At 37.5% G+C, this 23359-nt stretch overlaps 1 protein-coding gene across 1 annotated transcript in view; it reads left to right on the forward strand.

The window, feature by feature from the left end:
- The window catches only part of clstn2a (calsyntenin 2a), a 254565-nt gene that overhangs the window by 181358 nt on the left and 49848 nt on the right, over nt 1-23359 (forward strand). The window contains exons 5-8 of the mRNA XM_051092502.1: nt 4720-4869; nt 13478-13663; nt 16218-16475; nt 19986-20107. Coding sequence (XP_050948459.1) covers nt 4720-4869; nt 13478-13663; nt 16218-16475; nt 19986-20107 — 716 coding nt within the window. The remainder of the gene's footprint in view (nt 1-4719; nt 4870-13477; nt 13664-16217; nt 16476-19985; nt 20108-23359) is intronic.

The raw sequence follows: 23359 nt of genomic DNA on the forward strand, positions 1-23359 counted from the left end.
TCCTCTGGCCAGACGCAGAGGACTCACCAGGTTCCCGTGGTCTTGTGCCATCTAGGTGACGAGGGCTTCACTGGGTATCCGTCTCTGGGGATCATCTAGTCGATGTGGTCTCCGCTGACATTCAGGGCTGTAGAGGTCGTCTCTAGGTTCTGATCCACTGTCTGGGCTGGATCTGGTGGTTAGGGTGACCTCAGAAAAAGGAAGAAACAGACTAATATTAGTGTAGATGCCATCGTCTTCTGACGATGCACTGAGTACATCGGGTGTTATGGGAGTGTTCCCGGTTCCGGTTGACCTAATTAGTGCAGCCTAACAATCCTTTAACGGATTTGAATTATAAGAATATGTTGATGTGTTACGTGTAAGCAAGTTTAAAGAGATGGGTCTTTAATCTAGATTTAAACCGACAGAGTGTGTCTGCGTCCCGAACAGTGTAGGGTAGATTGTTCCAGAGTTTGGGCGCTAGATAAAAAATGATCTGCCACCCGCGGTTGATTTTGATATCAATAGTTGTATATGACTTCCTCCTTTCAGACCAAATTCAGTCGGAGTTATATTAAATATTCCTGGCATTTCCAGGCTCTATCATTGGATGGGTGGGTGTTTCTTTTCATCAGTCCAAAACAAGTCTAATAAAGTGCATCCATCCATAATATGAAGTGCCTCACACGACTCTGGGATGTGAATAAAGCTATTCTGCAGAGAATCGATGCGTAATAATCACTTTAATCACTTTAATCTATCTTACGCCAGCTGGTCATACCCGGAAGCAGCTCCGAGCGGATGACAAAGGGTGTCTGTGTTGCGCATGCGCTGGTGAGACTTGTAAAAAAACAGTGTTTGTTTACAGGAGCAAAGGAAGCAAAGTTTCCTTACTTTAGCAAAGCCAGTGTCCTCTTGGCTTATATCAACATTTTCCTTTACAAATCCTCATTTTGAAGTTCTAATACGTGACCATTGTTTTGTTTTGATCTCCTTACGGTGCATTCGTGTTCATCTCTTCTGTGCGGCGCATGCATAATGCTGACGTATTGCATCATACGCCTGGAGCTTCTCCGGGTACGACCAGCCGGTGTAAGCTAGATTAAAGTGATTCTTACATTTTAAATATAGATATTTTTCTTACAAAAACACATGATTCACTACAGGAGGCCTTGATTCACCCCCCAGAGCTGTGTGAGACACTTTTTATTATGGATGGATGAACTTTATTGGACTTGTTTTGGACTGATGAGGAAAAACACCCACCCATGCAATGATAAAGCTTGGAGTTGAGCAGCAGTTTTGCTTGGTTCATGAAAAAAATTTATATTAATACATTCATTCAATAAAAATGTCATTAATATATTAAAGAATGGGATTTGAACCTGACATTCATCGCTTGGCACAAAAGGCTTTTCACACTGTGCTTAACCCCAGGTTATCATCAGTCTGAACCCTGCTTTTAATTTGGGGTGAAGGTACATTTTACACTTTTTAATTTTTAATTTGAATTTCTCCAGAGCAGAGTTAGCATCACTTTTGCCAAACTTCTACAGTGTGAAATGATGTGGTGTTAGAATGTTATGGCTAGATGCTTAGCAAGAAGACACCCAAATCCATCCTTCATATTTATGTGCCTTGAAAACACAGCACATTGCATAAACAGTTGTTTCACCGTCAAATGGTGACAGAAACTGCATCAGTTGGAGTAAAGAAGAGACAGTTTGTTACCTTTATAGTCCAAACAGTCTATTTAGGAAAAAGCTGATATGTCTGCAATATAATACAAGGCTGCAATTCTAGAGCCGGTATATTTATAGGTTGCATGCTGCGTTCGCACACCAAAAATATGCAAATCTGAATGTTAACCCAAGGTTTAGACATGTACAGTGTGAAACGTCAGCTTATGAATACCAAGGATTAATTGTTAAAGGGATAATTCACCCAAAAATGAAAATTCTGTCATTAATTACATACCTTCATGTCGTTCCAAACCTGTAAGACCTTTGTTCATCTTTGGAACACAAATTAAGATATTTTTGGTGAAATCTGACAGCTTTCTGACCCTGCATAGACAGCAATGCAACTGACACGTTTAAGGCCCGAAAAGGAAGTAGGACATTTTTTTGTGCAAAGAAAACAAAAATAATGACTTTATTCAACAATTTCAAATGCGTTGTGGTACTCTCATAATGCATGACGGAGACTAACGGTAGAGAAGAATTTGTTGAATAAAATCGTTGTTTTCTTTGCACACAAGAAGTATTCTCATAGCTTCAGAAAATTAAGGTTGAACCACTGATGTCACATGGACTATTTTAACAATGTCCTTACCTCATTTCTGGGCCTTGAATGTAGTCTATGCAGGGTCAGAAAGCTCTTTTAGATTTCATCAAAAATATCTTAATTTGTGTTTTGAAGATGAACAACGTTTGGAACGACACGAGAGTGAGTAATTAATGACAGAATGACAGGGTTTAGAATGACCCATGGTTAATTATTTCAAATATGAGAAGCCCTTAAGTAAGCCAGGGCAGTCATTTGTGCCCATACAAAAAAAAAAAAAGATGCATGAAACTCTGGTTTGAACTGCGTTTGCAGTAACATAAGCAAGTTGAGGGTCTCACACACTTGCATTCACTACCTCACCTTCTTTGTCTTGTATTCTGTTGTCATACTCTTGGTTTTATCTGTGCCACACAGACAGAGAGGCCTATTGATAACTCACTGGAGGAGGACTGTTCCTTTTAAAACTCCCCTGCTCTTAATCACACCGCCTGACATTAGTTGCCGTAATCAGCTCTAACAACTGAACTGGCTCTCTTACACACACACATACATGCACACGCCTCCTAGCTCCTTCCTCCTACATACCTGTGTTTATTGAAGTATGGCTTTGAGTGTTTTTCAAGCCACACTTTAGCTTTGTGGCTCTGAGGATTGGTGCAGACTTGGTCTGGGAGCCCAGAGCGACTGACCTCTATTCCTCATTGCTGTCTCCTTGACAGCACGGCTGGTCTCATTGAAATGCAGCCAGCAGGTAAAAATAACCACAGGCCCACGGACGTGTGAGAGCATCAAATCACTAGCTGCTAGTTCAGCCTCATATGAACTCTGTCACCATAGAGTCCATTCGGATTCGTCGTCATACACCAAACATCAACCCCAAAGCCGCCTATAGCAACTGTGGGCACCAAATGCTGAATTACACACATCAGTCCTGTGACAAAAAGCACTCATTACTCAAATGACAGGTAGCAGGTAGAGGATCCATGTCATTATGGTTTTTTAACCTGGAGCTCACTCCACTCTGTGGTTTGCTGACTTTTTTCAACCAGCCTGGCACTTCTCGAGCTGCTGACCAGGAAGAATGCTCATCACTAAAAAAGCTTTTAGTGCATGGTCTGGCTTTTTGCCAAAGGTTAGAAAGTCAGAATGTACCTTTAGCTCTTATCTGATATAAAGAATGACTCATACAACAATGTCAGATCTGTACATCGTGTCTGTGCAGAGGTCCGTGTTGGTAATGATTGATTATGTTCTATATGTATTGATTGAAGGAAAGTACATCTTACTTAGTGGAAGCAGAACCAGTTTCTAAGTATATATACTATGTTTGTTCGTTACTGTACATCAGCACTATAGTCTGTGGGTGTTTTTCTTGCTCTGTGCGTGATGTAAAACAGTGTTGTAATCAAAAACTGATCAAGAGTTGATCAAGTGCTTTTCTTACCTATTACCTCACTTTGCCAAACTGTTAGTTTAATGTGTCATGTTGTTTTTTACTTTACTTTTTTTCTATTCATCAAGAAACCTGAAAAAAATATCACAGCTTTTACAAAATATTAAGCAGCAACTCTTTTCAACAGTGATGATATAATAATAAATGTTTATTATGCACCAAATCAGTAAATTAAAATGATTTCTAAAGGATCATGGAACACTGAAGACTGGAGAAATGGCTGAGAAAATTCAGCTTGGCTATAAATGGGAATAAATTACATTTAATATATTTTTAATTTCACAATATTACTGTTTTATTGTATTTTTGATCAAATAAGTACAGCCTTGCTGAGCATAAGAGTTAAAAAGTAATACAGATCCTAATCTTTCAAATGGTGGTGTACATTATAAAGCAGTTTTCATTGATTTTTAATCAGCACCCATAAAAGTTGGAATGGTTTTGTAGAGGTGGATAAAATTTTCAATAACACCAGAAATACAAATCCTATTTGCTTTCTCCATAGCAGAACAGAAGGTGGTTACTGCTGAGCTCTAAATATATATTCAAAGTACAAATTCAACATTTGTAGTTTTATTAGCCATATGTCCTACCTACATTATTTTATTAACCATGAATGCAGATAATAAACCCTTATAAAGCCTTGTGAAATGCAAAATATAGAGATTAGATGTAATTGTCTTTGTCCTAATTAGCTGCACTAGAAACTAGAAAGTCTTGCAGATATAATCCGTAATTGCTGAAACAGGGACACTTACACTGTTGAAATTACTTTTGTGATTGAAAACATTTGGCCAGAGCCATTGTAAGGGAGCTTAATTATTGTTTAAAAGCATATGTTGGTGTAGTATCTCAGCCTGGCAGCTGCAACAATTACAAATTGCTCTCTTAAGTTTTACTTTCGTTGTTCCACTTAGTGTGTATTTAATTTTATTTAGCAAATTTTCTCATATGTAATGGGCTCGTTTTATTCTCTTGCATTTTTTCTTCTCCAGGCAACATCAGGAATACGGAGCGACTGAGCTATGACAAACAGCAGCACTACAAAATCATGGTGACTGCTTACGATTGTGGCCAGAAAAGGGCGATGGAAAGCGTTCCGGTTCACATTGACGTCAAACCAGTGTGCAAGCCTGGCTGGCAAGGTCAGTGAATACCTCACACTACAGCATGTTACTGTGACTTTCACTGATCCCTTGGTGCTGGAATTCAAATTAGCTAGTTGTTTTGATCAGATTTTGTATGTTTTGCTACTGTTTTGTTATAGTAATGTAGATTTTTTTTTTCACTGCATATGGCTCAAGCAGTTGGATTAGAAAATTCAGTGGTTGAATGGGAAAAAAAAGATTTAAATTATACTGTAGTTGACCAACTACCACTGAGATGAATGGAAATGCTAAAAGATGGCCTTCTCAATGTATTATTGACTTCCTTTAGTTCTTTCAAGGCCATGTCAGGAAATTGCCTTTTCATTTTCAAATGTATTATTTAAAAGAAAGTGTTGGGAAGTTAGTAGAAAATAGTCATTTCTTAGAAGAAGAACCACTCTGAAACACAAAAGTAAATGGCTGCAAATGTTCACAAGAAGAGATGGTTAAAGATAGATACAATCTCTAAAAGCCACTGTCTATTCTCAAGTCAGCTTTTTTGACTTAAAGCAATAGTTCACCCAAAAATTAAAATTCTGTCATCATTTAGTCATTCAAGTTGTTCTAAAACAGTATGACATCTTTTCTTAGGCAGAACACAAAGGCAGTTATTTTCAAAAATGTTTCATCTGTTTTTGGCCAAACAATAAATGTCAAAGGTTCAAAACAATTGTTTAAAAAAAATCATAAGGCATTTTTCAAAATATGTTTTTCTTGACAATGATGACTTAGACTTGAGAACTATCTGAAGAGTTGACCTGATTCATTCAAAAGAATGTTATGTTAACAAATCAGACATCACTACTTCTTAATGAACATTCCAAAAAGAATTTGGGCGCATGTTAGAATTTTTGGTAAATAATGACTTAAAGGAGAAGTTCACTTCCAGAACAAAAAAATTGCAGGTAATTTACTCACCCCCTTGTTATCCAAGATGTTTATGTCTTTCTTTAGACGTAAAGAAATCCTGTGTTTTTGTTTTGAGGAAAACATTTAATGATTGACTTGGTGCCCCCCAGTTTAAATGCAGCTTCATAGGGCTCCAAACGATCCGAGTCGAGGAAGAAGGGTCTTATCTAGAGAAACGATCGATTATATTTTTATACAAAAATTGACAATTTATGTACTATTAACCTCAAATGCTCATCTTGTCTAGATCTCCCTGAGTCCATTTTATGGAGAGAAATCCTGAAATGTTTTTCTCAGGAAAAAAAAACAAAAAAACATAATTTCTTTTTGACTGAAGAGAGAAAGATGTGAACATCTTGGATGACAAAGGGGTGAATGAAATATCTGTAAATTTTTGTTCTGATGTGAACTTCTACTTTAAATGTCCACTGAAGTGCTTTAAAACAGGTAGGGTTTTTATGTTGACATAATTTCAACTGAAACTGGAAGATAGGGTGGGACATATCAAACTGCCCCGCCCCCTTTTTTTTAAATAGCCAATAACGTTTAATTTATATAACCGCTTGGGTCAGAGCAGTAAGACTGGTAAAGCAGCATTTGACAGTCATGGTCTCATCCACATAGCTATAAAATATACAGTAGCATTCTGTGTGGAATTTAAATGGGTCTAATTTACGTACATTTTATGGTCTGTGCCGATTCATGCATATTATCCAGTCTGTGCTATTGTGTCTCTGGACCAGAGCAGATTGTGTGCGCCTTGTGGCAGTTCGCATGAGTGCAAAACCAGACATCTTTTGCCCCAATAGAAAGCATATTTACACTGTCTGAATCGTTCCCTATCTCCTATATAGTGCACTACGTGCCATTCACCATACAGAAAATACTAATTATGTGAAAAAGTGACCAATTTCAACCGCAGCTTCAGCATGTTTTTATAGTGTAGGGGGCAGGACGCTTTGGATTCTAGAGAGCATTTGATTGGATGATGCATTTGATGAGAAGCTGAAGTGGAGGCTGATGTCATCAAAATTCATATTGGTGGTACTTAGAGACTGTAAGTTCTTAATGCTTATATCTTGTAAATGTAAATTTTGTCATTGTTTTGGAGCACACTAGCTTATTGTAATTTTTGATTTCTTGGGGACATTAAATAGCAAGGTCGAGTTTCTATCTCTGCCCAACTTCCACCCTCAACCTCCGTCTGCGAAATGGTCAGTATTGTGACTCAGCGGAGTAGTCTGTTCTCAGCGACCTCTGTGATCCCTTGTTCTATTCTCCTCTCATCTGTGGCATACACTGTTAGTGGTCTTAACTAGACAGATCGATATCCGTGGACTCCCTCTTCCCACAGGCACTGCACAGCAGCTTCAGCCTTCAGCTCGTCCGTACACACTCACACTGACCTCTCTGAAAGTGCCCAGTATTCCTTTAATATCTTATGCTTACAAGGCCAGCCAATACATTTTACATATGCTGTGGTAATGGATTTGTTCTAAACAGTCAGTAGGCCGAGCTTTCAACATCATTAAATCGGAGATAAAGACGAGGCAGCTTTTTTCACAGTTTACCTTCTTTCACACATCGATTGAGGCGTGGAAAATATCTGCAGATGAATTCAATTCACAGGCTTCAGTTGAGCCATTAAAAAGCGGATGTCAGGGCTGCAGAGACAGACGCCTAATCACTGTCATCTAAAATTGTGTTTAGAGCGTGAAAAGAGGGGAAAAGCTTTTATTCTTTAGACAAACCCAAGTCCTGAGAAGAAACAATGTAGCTAATTCAGTCGTGACAAAAGTCAAACTTTGCACAACATTCAGTAGCTGTTTGATAAATCTCAAGACTTTGCATTATAGGGATATTTTTACAAAAAAATAAAAATATGTGCCCACATGTTGTTCCTGTTGAACAAAAACAAAGAAAATGTAAAGAATTTTAACTCTGCTTTGGTTCTCAGCACGTTCCCTTCGCTCCACAAACACTTATCGTCTCCTTCCCCGAATGACTAAGACCCACACTATTGGGGATCGAGCCTTTTGTGCTGCTGTCCCACTTCTCAGTTTGAGTAGCAATTTGGCGAGTTTGTAAAACTGAAAACCTGGCAACCCTACTATTGATGAAGCATGCACATTCACATAAAACAATAATATAGTGCTTCAGTCCGTTCTTAAAATCAGACATAAAACCATTTTGTTTAACACTTATGCAAGCGAATCATGCCCACAGCTAAAGTTTAGCTGCTAAACTGTAAATGCTTAACAAAAAATAATGGTGGATACGTTAGCCAAGTGCTAATTTGAATACTAATTTGTAAACCAAAACATGTCTAAGTTACATTCTTTATTTAACACATTCTTAGGAAATAGTAGGTTCACAGCGAATTATCAAAATAAATCGGCTTCAACAGCGCAGAACACAGCATCTTCTCGACATGGTGTAAACACAGCTGAAGTGTTTGTGGGCGGGTCAGACATTTCATATTTCGCGAACAGGCTACAATTATGCTAACGTTACCAAGTGACGTACATCAGTAATAGGCAGAAGATTCGCAAATATGATGACTCGTTAAGGCGGTTCTGAGTCAACTCTTTGTTTTTATTAAAAACTTTGCAAACTGTTTACATTGAAGGATAGCTACATTACAAACTGCAAAAACAGATTTTTCGAAAACCCATATGACCTCCAGTGGAAAAAGTCGACCCCATGTTGTTCTCTCACATTAAAAATCCACAAACATGTTTGTTTTCACTTGTAAACAGTGCTTGATTTGTGAATATATTTTTCCTGATTGCTTATGGATAGAGGACGTTTAATTTAGTTGAAAGCAACAGTTTGACGTTGTAACATCTTAATGATGAATTTGTTTCTTACAAGCACAAAGCTTTTTGCTTCACAAGATGTTAGTTGATGGACTGGAGTCGTGAGGATTACTTGTGGATTGTTGTGATGCTTTTATCAGCTGTTTGGACTCTGCAGAGGATCCATTGCTGAGCAAGGTGTAATGCTAAATTTCTCCAAATCTACTCTGATTAAAAAAAAAAAAAGCAGCTCATCTATATCTTGGATGGCCTGAGGCTAGATTTTCAGCTAATTCTTTCAGCTTTTTATAGAGGTTTGAGGGTGAATAAATGATCTTAGAAGTGATTTTTTTTTTTTTTTTGTGAACTGTGCCTTTAAGACAGATCGTCTCTCTTACAAAATTTACAGTTTTTAATTGCCATTTGAACTTTAATCCTAGGTGCTGTCACATGTCTTGTCGCCGTATTTTGTCATCCTTCCTTCACACTTGTCAAGGTGACAGCACAGAGAGTGTGAAACTGTTCTGAGAACAGTGTCCCGATTGAACCAATTAGAGTGAGTCTGTTACACCTGTTTGTTAAGAGAATTTAGTATGATGTGACATGGATTTAGATGAGTTATTACCTTTAGAGAGGTACAAAGCTCTCTATCCCAAAAAGAGACTTATTCTATGAAAGGCCAGCTTCCAGTCTTAGCAAGGCAAAATGTCAGACTCGAGCGTATTAGCCACAAATCTTGTAAATCCTCAACCCTTCGCAATACAGTTTTCATGTTGGGGTTTTGGAAGTGATACAGTTCACAAAGCGTGTCTTTTTCATTCAGGGTAATTCGGGTTTCCTCATGCACAAAGCCACAAAGTTTGGGTTCACAAGAACTTTCAAATCACTCATTTTCTGTCTTTCTTGCTCCATTTTCAGAGTCAGCAAAGATTTATTGGCATAATTATTTGCATTTAGATATTGAACTTTAAAGTACTTCTAGTATCTCCTCAAGCACTCCTAGTTTGTCCCATGGTCACTACTGTTTCTGTTGTGCAGGTATCATCTAAAGCATGATAGGGCCTTAAGATGTGAAGACAGTTGCTGGCAGGCTCCCACGCTGAGAGAATAGGCAGTCATTGGCTAAGAGATTGCATGGTCTGTGTTGTCAGTGTGATTCATAGGAAGTGAGGTGGAAGTGAGGACTGAGTGACGATCATGACAGACACTGGAGAGGTGAAGGGCGAGGATTTCTGGTTGCAACGCTTCCCGCTTGCATAAGCGTGTAATTGGGCAGCCTCTCTTTGTCTCTGGTCAAATCCCGTCTGTCAACACTGATCTCTCCATCTCTCTGTCCAGCGGCCCGTCTTGCTGAGCCCTCTGCTGAGAGTGACAGATCTCTCATTGAGTGCAGAACCCATAGAAAACTGGCACCGCCAATCAGGTCTACACTTACACCGTGTACGGTTAGACTTGCGTTTATCTATTAGGAGTAGTAGAATAGATCCAGACTAAATGTGTTAAAAGAAAAAAAAAAGCTTAAATAGCTATTTAGCTATTTGTTGTTGTTATCCAATATTCTGTGTAGTTTAAGTGACAGAGGAAAGATGAAATGTGATGTAGATTGTGAAATTAAGCTTTATTTTATTTTATTTTATTTTATTTTATTTTATTTTATTTTATTTTATTTTATTTTATTTTATTTTATTTTATTTTATTTTTAATTTGATTTGGTTTTATTGAATAAAGGCAAGTTGTTGAGATGAAACCTGATGTAGATTGTGAAAATAAGCATTATTTAATTTATTTTTTTTTTATTATTATTTGATTTGATTTGATTTGATTGAGGAAAGGCAAGTTAAGATGAAACATGATGTAGATTGTGAAAATAAGCATTTTAATTTAATTTTATTTTATCTTGTATTTTATTTGATTGTATTGAGAAAAAGATTTGTTAAGATGAAACATGATATAAATCATGAAAATAACCATCATTTTATTTTATTTTATTTCATTAAATAAGGGTCAGTTTTTCATTCTTGCTGACTTTAAAATTTAATCAATCTTTTGTCGTGTCATATTAATTTTAGTCCATTTTACTGTGACTAAAATGATATGCAGTTCCCTTGCCTAATTTTTAAAATATTTACTTGTGCCATTATCAGCATAAATCCTTATTATTTCTTGGCATAAATGCATTAAATCAACTAGCATTCATCAGAAATAATTATTTTCTTTTTGATTAAATATAAATGAAGGTTATATAGCTTGATTTAGTCCTGTTTAGTACAAAGTCATCACAAAATGATGATAATTTATACAATTTTTTTTTCCCAAAACACTTTGACGAGAGCGTTTCCAGACTTCTGAAGGACAGTGTAATTTACAGTTGAAATAACAAAATAAACGTCAACATATTTTTATCAACAGCACGTTTTAATTAAAATCATTTGATCAATGCTTTAAAACATTCTTATTTTATGTAAAAACAGAGCTTTGGTTCAAATGCAGACGTGCACTTTGTAAAACTAACAGACTTGTTAGTTGATATGTGGCGGCACACGTTTGAATCTGACCAGCATCACATCCTAATCTTTTCCACTTTTTTTCTCTCTAATAGTTTCCTGTCACTCTCCACTACACTCCCTGATTAGATTTCAAAAAGCACAAACATAAAATTAGAAGAAGCCCATAAATATACAAACGCGCCACTTCCAGTCACTTGATTAGCATTACATTCATCCATGAACATCTCAAGGCAGTCTTATGATGGAAGCTTTGTGACAGAAATGAGGTGAGTTTCCTGGCCAACTCATTTCCTGTCCACCTGTCATGTAGCCCTTTTCTGCACCTACTCCTCCATTATTTTTCCATGCATATCCTAGTCTATTCTTTTTACCTCAGCAGTTCCAGTGGCAATATCAGTCCTCGTGCTGCTCTGCCGCGACTTTTTTCAGCGTCTGTGGCATTTGCGAATAAGCAATGAATGTTTAATGCCGCAGTTAATGTTAATCGTCACCCCGAGGTCCTGAAATGGTCTTTCTATTGAACAGAATGAGTCTGGCCTCTGGCTTTGGTGTGTTTGGATAATCGAGGGAATTATTCACTCTCCAGGGAGTAGATGAGTCATTACAGAGTGCACACACAACGTTGTTTTGATGCCATGCTTCCGAAAGCACTTTATTCTGTAGTCCTGTTGCACATGCTTGCCCTTGTGATGCTGGATTAAAAGAAGACCCACTGCTGTTTTAGATTTTGTAGGTGTTTTTTTTTTCTGAAAAGTTTTTTGTTGCATATATTGTGTTTTGAAGTGAGCTATAAAGCTTCTCTGCTCAGTTTATCTGGGGCGGAACGGCTACCTCAGATATTCATGAGGAACTTTAAGACCTTTCCTTCAAAAAGAGGTAGAGATGGAGGCCTGTGGTACTGTACTGTCGCCCCATTTTATCCACAGTAGTGCCAATGAATAATGTAATAAGATATTCAGTTAGGGAAACGGGCTGAGGGAATATCTCTGAGCTGAGGTGAATACAAAGCGCTCGGTTCTCTGAATTATACAGAGAGAGTCCATAAAGGCCAGCGAGGAAGAGAGATGTTTTATCTTTCGGGTTATTCTTACTCTAAGCTTCATGTTTTATAAAGCGCACAAGACAGAGTAATGTAACATGCATGAACACATACTAAAGCACACAGTGATGTGCCAGCCTTGACCAGGAGGATAACGTGTGTCAGTAAGAAAATCATTCCAGATGGATTCCTTTTTCCTTTGACCTTGCTTTTTGCTTTTAACCATAGCTTTCATCACGATTGGTTTTACCTCCTCGCGTTTGTACTGAAAGATAAAAAGGATACAGTTCAGATTTAAATCTGATATGCGGTGACAACAGATGCTGTGGTGACAGCAGAACTCTGATATGAAAGCGAATGGCATGTGTGTCAAAGCAATAGCGATTTTAAAGGGTGTTGAAGCATGATGGGGAAAAGTTGGGTAATTAATAATAAAGGTGGGAATAGACCCTGATAGCACACGTACATCACGTCTATTTGACGTCTGCATTTACATCTGCAAGACGTATTTTTTAGAGTGTTTGCTCATCTGCAATACATCTATTGGACGTTTCCTATCAGATGTCAAATAGATGTCTATTAGATGTCTTTAAGATGTTTATGATTTAGAATGTATGTAAATGACGTCTGTCAGATGTTTGTACACAGCAGATGCTTTCCAGATCAAGTAATCTTTAACAGACATCTTGCAGACATACGTGTGCTATCTAGTGAAGTATTATAACAGACAACAGGTTCAATAAATTAGTAGTATAGTGCCTTGCGAAAGTATTCATATCCCAGATAGCCCATGTACATCTGCAAGATGTCTGTTAAAGATCACTCGATCTGGAAAGCATCTGCTGTGTACAAACACCTGACAGACATCTGTAAGATGTCAGTTTTACATACATTCTAATACATAAACATCTTAAAGACATCTAATAGACGTCTATTTGACATCCAGTAGACGTATTGCAGATGAGCAAACCCTCTGAAAAAAAAAAAAAAAACGTCTTGCAAATGTAAATGCAGATGTTAAATAAACGTCCCTGTGATGGATGCGTGCTTTCAGGGACCTCTTAATTTTTTAATATTTATGCAGTGGATTCATTTCAGTTCTTTATTTCTAATAAATTTGCAAGATTGTACAAACTTGTTTTTGCTTTGTCATTATGATGTATGGAGTGTAGATTGATGTGCAACATAAAACTTGAAAAAATTGAAGGGGTATGAATACTTTTGCAAGGCACTGTATTTAAAAATGCTTGTTTCTTTAATCTTTTATTTATATTTATATTTATATTTATATTTATATTTATATTAAGTTTTAGATTTAGCTCTCCAGTTTCTAATGTGTACTCTTCTCTCAGGTTGGAACAAGCGTGTGGATTATGAACCTGGAACAGGCAGCAAGCAGCTTTTTCCCAAGATGCACTTGGAGACCTGTGATGGCCCTTTATCTTCAGTGCGAGCCATGGTGGAACTACAGACCAGCCATATTGGGAAGGGCTGTGACAGAGAGACCTATTCTGAGAAGTCTCTGCAGAAGCTCTGCGGTATGATCAACTTCAGCACAAATCTTTTATCAGGCAGTTCAGAACTGCTTCGAGTTTAATTCGGTTACAAACTTTCACATTTGAATAGAATTGCACAGTATTATCGAATGTATAATTATTATTTAATATTGGGCCCCATGTCATCCAAGATGTTCATGTCCTTCTTTCTTCAGTTGAAAAGAAATTAAGGTTTCTGAGAAAAATATTCCAGGATTTTTCTCCAAATAGTAGACTTTTGTAGCTTTGAAGTAAATTGCAGTTTCAGAGCTTCCAAGGGGTCTACACAATCCCAGCTGAGGAATAAGGGTCTTATCTATCAAAACAATCTGTTATTTTCTAAAAAAAAAAATTAAATTTACATACATTTTTAACCTGAAATCCTCATCTTGCACTACCTCTGATGCACTACCTCTGATTCACAGTTACGACTTAACGCATTAACTAATCATGTTGGAGAGGTCACGTGTGATTAGTTATTTTCTGTGGACTTCGGTGCTAAAAGGTAGGGCAGGATGAAAAACTCCATCTCATTTTCTCCTCCAAAATCAAAACCGTCTGACCTTATTTTTATCTTTTTTTGTAAAGGGCATTTGACTTTCTTTGTACGTTTGCTTTGTAAACACTGGATTGGTACTTCGGCCTATGCGTGATCTTTCCAACGTGACTACGTAATGCGTGAAGTTGTGGATGCAGAACTAGTGCAAGATGAGCATTTGTGGTTTTATTTATTTATTTATTTTTTTACCAATTGTTTCGCTAGATAAGACCCTTATTCCTCGGCTGGGATCGTGTAGAGCCTTTTGAAGCTGCACTGAAACTGAAATTTGGACCTTCAACCCATTGGCTCCCATTGAAGTCCACTATATGGAGAAAAACCTGGAATGTTTTCCATTAATTTCTTTTCAACTGAAGAAAGACATGAACATCTTAGATGATATAGGAGTAAGTAAATTATCAGGAAATATTAATTCTGGAGTGAACTAATCTTTTAAGTGAGTTATAGTTAAATAATTGTAGTTTTTATGTGTTATTCTTAATTTATTCAGACAAAATAGTATATAATTTTAATATATGCCATTTATGAGTTATGAGTCATAACATGAAAATAATTACTGGCTTAATAGTATGTGGAAGAATCTTAATATCAGTTCATCTCTACAATTCACCTAACCATGTCTCATATTTTATTCCACATATTGCATTTTCAACACATTTTAAAATGGGTCATAAAACAATTTTCATGTATCTCAATAAATCAGTCATTTTAATCTGATGAAAGACTCTTTGAAACTGATGCTGTTATAAAGTCAGAACCACTCTGGCACACGATTGTGAGTGATTAAAGCTCTGACTGATTTGTGAAGCATTAAGTGTGTTGATCTTTTTACCGTCTTGGCTCTCTCTCAGTAATAATAATTTCCCCTGTTGATGTCAGTCGCTTTTTGCCCAAGCACTTTGTACAGTTAACAGAAATAAGCATTTATTGTTTGGAAATAAGCACATTTTTGAAGTGTTTCTGAAGGCTGGCAACCAAATATGATATTTTTTTTTTCAAAAGCACACCCGAATAATTTAGATAAATATATGCTTTATGTAAATCTCAAAGTCCCAATGTGTAACCATTAATGTGCAACCTTGAAGCGCTCACCGTTTATTCTCGACTGGACATTTGATGACAACAGCCGCCACTGAGACTCATGTAGCTCTAGAAATTGTTTGCGTAATGTAATCTCATTGACCTGTACCTTTACGGTATTTCTGGAAATGGATTCTCTCAGAAGAGCTCAGACGCTCACTTGGAGACTGGCGGTGAATTTATCGTCCAATATCGATTGGCAGAAATAAATATTGCATAGCTTAAAAGCAGCGCCACTGCCATATTCTCTCTCGCTTCTGTCTCTCTCTGGGCCCGTGGCGAAGTGAGTGATGTGGAGCTGTGGAATGAGAACACGTTGCTCTGACATCGCCACTGCTCATCGCTCATTCTGTCCCTCTGTGCTGGCCGTCCTGTCACCTCTGAGTGGGGAAAAAAGATTCAATATCCTCCTGTACTCCCAAATAAAACACGCAGAGAGAGGCATAAGTGAGCGTGGGAGGGTGGGAGGATGACAGGAGGCTAATCAAAGATTGATAGGTAGCGCTGCTCTTGCATATTTAGGGCATCTGTACTAGACTTGTCCTCAAAGCGAGTGTGAACACAATTAGTTATGTCTCAAAGTTTCTTCTACATATATATAACGCAAACTCTTAACCCACACGATCACCCTAGCTTAACGTGCCAGAGTGTTGCCAGGCCACATCCGACAGCAATGAGTTTTCTAATGAGACGTTTGCTTTCAGAAATGACATTTCAGTCAGGGTTGAATGTGGGTCTCGGAACCAAATGTTACTTGCTTTTCGTCTCTAATTTGATTTGAAGTGTGCTGTATGCACAGTATATTTGAATGCCAGGGCAACTAACATGATTTTAACTTTTTATGACAGACAGCTTGTAATTTTTCATCGCTGCCTCTTGCAGTAACCTGAACTAACCTCTGTGCTTTTATCTCCGCAGGAGCAGCCTCGGGCAGCACAGACCTTCTCCCGGCGCCAAGTGCGTCCACCAATTGGACGGCTTCCTTGCTGACAGACAGCGGCCGAGACAGCGACCTCATCTTCAGATTTGATGGACGACAGGCGGCCAATATCCCAGAGTGGGTTGTGCCACAGAACCTGACAGATCAGTTTACCATAGCAACATGGATGAAGCACGGGCCAAGTCCTGGACTCAGAGCCGAGAAGGAGACATTGCTGTGTAATTCTGATAAAACTGGTGAGCTATGATAATAGGGGCACAGTTTTTGATTAAAGGGATAGTTCAGCCAAAAATTTAAATTCTGTCATTAATTACTCATCCTCATGTCTTTCCAAACCCGTAAGACCTTCATTCATCTTTGGAACACAAATTAAGATATTTTTGATGAAATCCGAAAGCTTTTTGACCTTGCATAGACAGCGATGCAACTTACAAATTAAAAGCCCAGAATGGTAGAAAGGACATTGTTAAAATAGTCCATGTGACGTCAGTGCTTCAACCTTAATTTTATAAACAAAAAATAAATTAAACAATTTCTTCTCTTACGTGTCAATTTTCGTTGCATGTTCACCATGGTAGTTCCTGGTGATCAAACCACGATTTGGTAGAATTGAAGAGATCAGTGCATGTGTCAACAAACCCAAGAAAAGATTTATCAGTACCAGACGATGCCCAGCAGCATTAGGGCGAGAGATTAAGACTATGGATTAGATCTGGATTAAAGAGTGTCTCAGAACACAATTCTCTGGAGGTTAAAGGGAAACTCTAGTCAGGATGAAATGCAGCGTGACTGTCAGCGGCCAGTCCTCAGAGACACCGAGTGGCCCTGATGGGGGCCGACTGCTTGGCAGGACTCTTTTGAGTTCATTGATCCCAGGCGTCATGTTGAGTGGGTGTGAGACTTAATCAATTCAACATGCGCTAAAAGCAGTCGCACGAGAGACATCGGGCATCGGCGCAGAGGCAGTGTTGAGGTGAGTGGAGAGGGGCGCCGTGTGGAGGAGACGTGGCAGCCACCTTGATCAATGAGTGGTTTCTGAGAAAGCGTGAAAGCAGTCCAGTCTTGCTTAGAGTGAGACACGTGATGGACAGTGAAACTGTCTCACTCACATCCTGTTAGGATTTAGCTTTGTTATAGATTGACATTTAGTGTGAATAAAGCTGGGAATAAAGAGATAGTTCACCCAAAAATGAAAATTCTGTCATTAATTACTCATCCTCATTTCATTCCAAACCCATAAAACCTTTGTCTATCTTTGGAACACAAATTAAGCACATGTCAGTTGTACTGTATGTCAGAACTCATGTGTCGTGGTACTCTTGTGAACGCGCAGCAGGGACTTACAGGGATAAGAAGAAATTGTAAATAAAGTAGTTATTTTTGTTTTCTTTGTGCACAGAAAGTATTCTTGTAGCTTCATCACATTACAGTTGAACCACTGATGTCACATCAGTGACTATTTTAATGATGTCCTTAACACATTTCTGGGTCTTGAATGTGGTAGTTGTGTTGCTGTCTATGCAGGATCAGAAAGCTCTCGGATTTCATCACAAACATCTTAATTTGTGTTCCAAAGATGAACAAAGGTCTTACAGGTTTGGAACAACATGAGGGTGAGTAATTAATGACAGAATTTTCATTTTTGGGTGAACTGTCCCTTGAAGGTCAAAATTGTTTTTGAGGTTTGTTGCCAGTAGCTATTCTCACCATCTTAGCTAAGGTGGTTTACCAGCTGTAACCAGCTTGACTTGAGATAAAATTCTGGCTGACTGATAAATGGCTAATATTAGAATTCTCCAATATTTAACATTAAAAACTATTTTTTTTTTTAATGGTGCATATGTGAATTTAGGGATTACAACATTATAATGTACTGTACAATATGAAAAAATTGATATTGATTTATTGATTTGTTAAAGATTTTATATATTTCAAATTATTAGTGTTTTTAAATATCAATTTCAAGTAAACATTAGATGACTGCAGTGGTAACCCAAATGTAAATAAGTAAATAAATAAATATTAAAAAAGTAAATAATATTAAATAATATATAATACAGTTGAGGTCAAAAGTTTACACCCCCCTTTCAGAATCATTAAAATGTGAATTATTTGACCAAAGTAAGAGGGATCATACAAAATGCATGTTGATTATTTAGTACTGACCTGAATAAGATATTTCACATAAAAGATGTTTACATATAGTCCAAAGAGAAAATAATAGTTAATTTATAAAATTGGAGTGGTTCAAAAGTGATTCTTAATACTGTGTTGTTACCTGAATGATCCACAGCTGTGTTTTTTTGTTTAGTGATAGTTGTTCATGAGTTCTTCCTTTGTCCTGAACACTTCAGAAAAATCATTCAGGTCCCACAAATTCTTTGGTTTTCCAGCATTTTTGTGTATTTGAACCCTTCCAACAATGTCTGTATGATTTTGAGATCCATCTTTTCACACTGAGGACAACTGAGGTTGGAAGGTTATTTACAGAAGGTTCAAACGCTCATTGATGCACCAGAAAGAAAAAACATGCATTAAGAGCCAGGGGGTGAAAACTTTTGAATAGAATGGAGATGTGTTGCCTAAGTATCATATTTTTTCATTTAGTACTACCCTTCAGAGGCTACAGAAGATCGTTACATGTTTCCCAGAAGATAAAATAAGTTAAATTTACCCTGAGCTTCAAATTCAGAAAGTTGTCACCCCCCGGCTCTTAATGCATTGTGTTTCCTTCTAAAGCATCAGTGAGCATTTGAACCTTCTGTAATAGTTGCATATGAGCCCCTCAGTTGTCCTCAGTGTGAAAAGATGGATCTCAAAATCATACAGTCATTGTTGGAAAGGGTTAATTCAGGTAACAACACAATATTAAGAATCAAGGGGATTGTATACTTTTCAACTGTTTGTTTTTTATAAATTCACCTATTATTTTCTCTTGTGGACTATATGTAAACATCTTTTATGTGAAATATGTTATTCAGGTGAGTACTAAATTAACAATAACATGCATTTTGTCTGATCCCTCTTATTTTGGTAAAAGAATGATTCTGAAAGGGGGATGTAAACTTTTGATCCCAACTGTATATAATGAATTTTTGGCACCCAGCTGTCTTTAAGGAGAACAAATTCTTCTTATTATCAGTGTTGTGCTGAAGAGTTGTGCTGTTTAATATTTTTGTGGAAACCGAAGTACATTTTTTTAGGATTATTTGATGAACAGAAAGTTTAAAAAAGAACAGCATTCATTTTTTTTTTTTTACTAACGATGTAAGACTTATACATGATTTGTCAAAGGAGTAAAAAGTGCACATTTTAAGCTGGTTATCCCTGGATTTTTCAGCAGGATTCATTGAATATATCCTGTCAGTCAGTCCATCCCTGACTGGAATTATTCCTTATAGAGTTTCAGGAGAACCACAGTCTCTGTTCGTTTTTCTGTATGTCAAGACTTATCTCCTTGTTTGTAGTGTAATTTTTATAACTCAGACTTGTATAACAGTCGAGAGGTTTTCTAACATGACTATGCAGTTCAGACAAGCTCTCAGAGCGAGGCATGGAAATCCATAAATGTAAATCTTTAATCAACATGACGTTCATGCTTTGACAAACATTGAGTGATTTGTAGAAAAGTTCTTTTGCAGTTCTAAAAAAAACCCCCACATATTTATTTATCATTTATTCACCCTGTCTCTCATTATTTTATTGACACATTTACAGTAAGGCTTTTCTGTGTTTTCTTTTTGCAGAGATGAACAGGCATCATTACTCTCTTTACGTCCATAACTGCCGCCTGGTGTTTCTTCTGAGGCGAGACTTTATTCAGCTGGACTCCTTCAGGCCGGCAGAGTTCCACTGGAGACTGGAACAGGTGAGGAGCCCCCGGGCACCTGTCACACATGCACGTCAACATCACAACCAGCCCTGTGATAAACAGGACGGGAAAAATGCCACGCCGATCGGGCTCCATTTATAGTAATCACTTGTGAAGTGAAGTTCGCTCTGTATAATTTTCAATTACCTGTTTTTGAATTATTCATTATCCGTGTGACTGATCTTTCCGTTGCGACGAGTGATCTGTCACTGGTAAAATGATTATTATCAGAAGGACAAATTGGAAAGCTGACGCAAAGACAGCGCTCACGTTTTCTCTCCCGGTGCTTATTTGGCTCATAATCCGGCTTGTTTGTGTTTGGAAACACCTTGATTTTCTCCAATTTTCAGCATTTCCCTTGGCGTACGTTGAGTGCGGACTAATCTTTTGATTGAGAGCACTAAACGGACTTTATATGTGTGTCACCATGCTTGCCAAGGGGAACAGAGTGCCGAGGTGAGACACGTGTAATCAGTATGAAAAGCTCTCCACAGCAATGACCTCTCGCAGGGAACATAATGATAGTCCTTCGCCCACACCAGTCCTTAACTGCAAATTACACGCACATACACATTCTCACATCCAGACGTGCACTAGCACAAGCGCAACCTCTCAGATCTCTCTGAGCTGCTGTTAATGTATGCGTGTCTATTGAGTAAACACCCTGTATGTTGTTGAAAGACTTTTTTGTCCTTTTCAAATACACAGAACAGGTCGTTGGCTGAGAGGACTTTGATCAATAGTCTAGATCAATTACTGTAAGTAGGACTCTGGAGTTCAGATTTTGGTCACAGTCCAGAAGCTTGCCGCCACCGCAGTTTTTCTCAGATGTTTTGATTAGCCGAACTAAGATGCGAGACATTTGGCTGCGTTAGCTTTTCTCGCTGTGGCAGTTGTCTAGCGTAGCGGTGAAAGATTTGGGCTGGTAGCTGAAAGCTCATACATTTGAGTCCATCATAGAATGAGATATGAGCTTTGGCTGTTGTGCCCTTGAGCGTGGCACTTAACCTCAGGTCACACCTTGTCCCTGTGAAGGGGCTTTCACACTGACAGCGTTTTGCAGTGACAAAAGTCATTGACTTTCAGTTGCTGATTAAATTAGCGATACTGAAGTTCAACATTATTCAAATATTCTGCAATGTGATTTGCCTCATGATACAGTTTAGCTGTTACTTGCTACTAGCAACCAACAGAACAGCTACTTGTCAAACTTATTTAATCTCTGTCAGTGTGAGCAACCCTTAACAAGTAAGTTGTAAGTCATTTTGGATAAAAGCATCTTACTACTTGTTCTGACAGGCTTTTGATAGTGAGTCCATAAAGACATGCCACATCCTCACAGTCTGATCACTAACTGGCTAATGCATATTGCATAGTAAAATTACAAGCGCTGACAAAATTCACTAGTTTAAATATGATTGACGGGTCTCTTGATTATTCAGTGTGTAAGAACTAATCTCTGGGCTTGCTAAAGTTTGCAAGCTTGGTGGCATTAGACTTTTTTGTTTGAGACACTTATTAGTAAGCAAGCTAGGTATCTCTGAGCAGAAGTGTATGTTGTGTTGGTGAAATTGTCAGTACTTATATGTGACCTTGGACCACAAAACCAGTCTTAAGTCGCTGGGGTATATTTATAGCAATAGCCAAAAATACATTATATGGGTCAAAATTATTGATTTTTCTTTTATGGCAAAAATCATTAGAAAATTAAGTGAAGATCATGTTCCATGAAGATATTTTGTAAAATTCCTACTGTAAATATATGAAAACTTAATTTTTGATTAGTAACATACATTGTTAAGAACTTCATTTGGACAACTTTAAAGGCAATTTTCTTAATATTTGGATTTTTCTGCACCCTCAGATTCCAGGTTTTCAAATAGTTGTATCTCGACCAAATATCATCCTATCCTAACAAACCATACATTAGTGGAAAGCTTATTTATTCAGCTTTTATGTGATGTATAAATCTCAGTTTTTAAAAACTGACCCTTATGACTGGTTTTGTGATCCAGGGTCACATATATAATGTACTTATACATTTGGGTTCCATAGAAATGCTGAGGTCTGCATACATTTTCCACTGTTTATTATTTCAGATGCCCGTAAAAGGCACAAAAAATGTGATTGTGCTACAAATCTGTGCATAAAAATATGGTATTTTTTTACTAGATAAGATCAATAAGTGTTTAAAAATATTGATATTATTTGCTTCCAATATTTGTCTGATATCTGTGTGATTTATTTTTTTATTTTATTTTATTTTATTTTATTTTATTTTATTTTGTTTTGTTTTATTTTATTTTTCTTCAGAATAAATTAATTAAAAGTGACAGTAAAGATGTTTACAATTTTTTTTTTTCAACTTTCTCTTTATCAGAGAAACCTAAAAAAACTATCACTGTTTTCACAAGCATATTATGCATTACAGCTGGTTTTAATATTGAAAATAATTGTTGGTTCTTGGCCAGAATAATGATACAAGAATAACAATACAAACCAATGTGCATTCCTAGTTTTTATATATTTTGAGTTTATACAAGTCATAATTTGTGTGTGTGTGTGTGTGTGTGTGTGTGTGTGTTTTTAACTAGCATATAATTATTCTAGGCAGGCGTAGAGTCCATGTTGACTGCAATTATTATGACAATAAACAAAAGCTCAGTCTGACGACTGGTTCTGCCTCAGTGTTCTTGACGGCTATACTTAGTTTGTTACAGGTCAGAGGGAAAATGAGCTCCTTTCAAAGCTTCATCTCTTTTCCCGTGGTCAGGCAGAGCTCAGCCAGGTGATGAGGAACACAAGTAAACAATATGGGGTCAGCAGACAGGCTGCCATAAAACAATGTCAGCTATAGAAGGAGCCGCACTTTTACTTACAATCCTGTCAACATCCACCACATGAAACACTGCAGAGCAGAAAGACTCCATACAGCTGTTGGTTTGCGTTTTACCGATTTACTGTGATATTCTCTGTATGTCTTTTTTGTACATTTTATCTTTCATGGCCACTTTGTTGATTTTTGTAGGGAAGAGTATTTCTTCCCATCTGATATCTGCTTGCAAATGAAAGCATGCGGAAAAAGGAGAGAGTGCGAGAGAAGGTGTGAATGTGCTTGTTTACACTTCAGTGCATTTTCTCTCTTCCTGTTTTCCCTGCCATGTACCTCTTCTCCAGCATGGTTTGATAATGGTGTCTCTCCAGCTTGGAGGCAGTAAACAGAATATGCTTGCCTTGATCTCAGAGCAC

The sequence above is a fragment of the Labeo rohita genome, chromosome 2, assembly GCF_022985175.1.
Source record: "Labeo rohita strain BAU-BD-2019 chromosome 2, IGBB_LRoh.1.0, whole genome shotgun sequence".
Classification (NCBI taxonomy): Eukaryota; Metazoa; Chordata; class Actinopteri; order Cypriniformes; family Cyprinidae; genus Labeo; species Labeo rohita.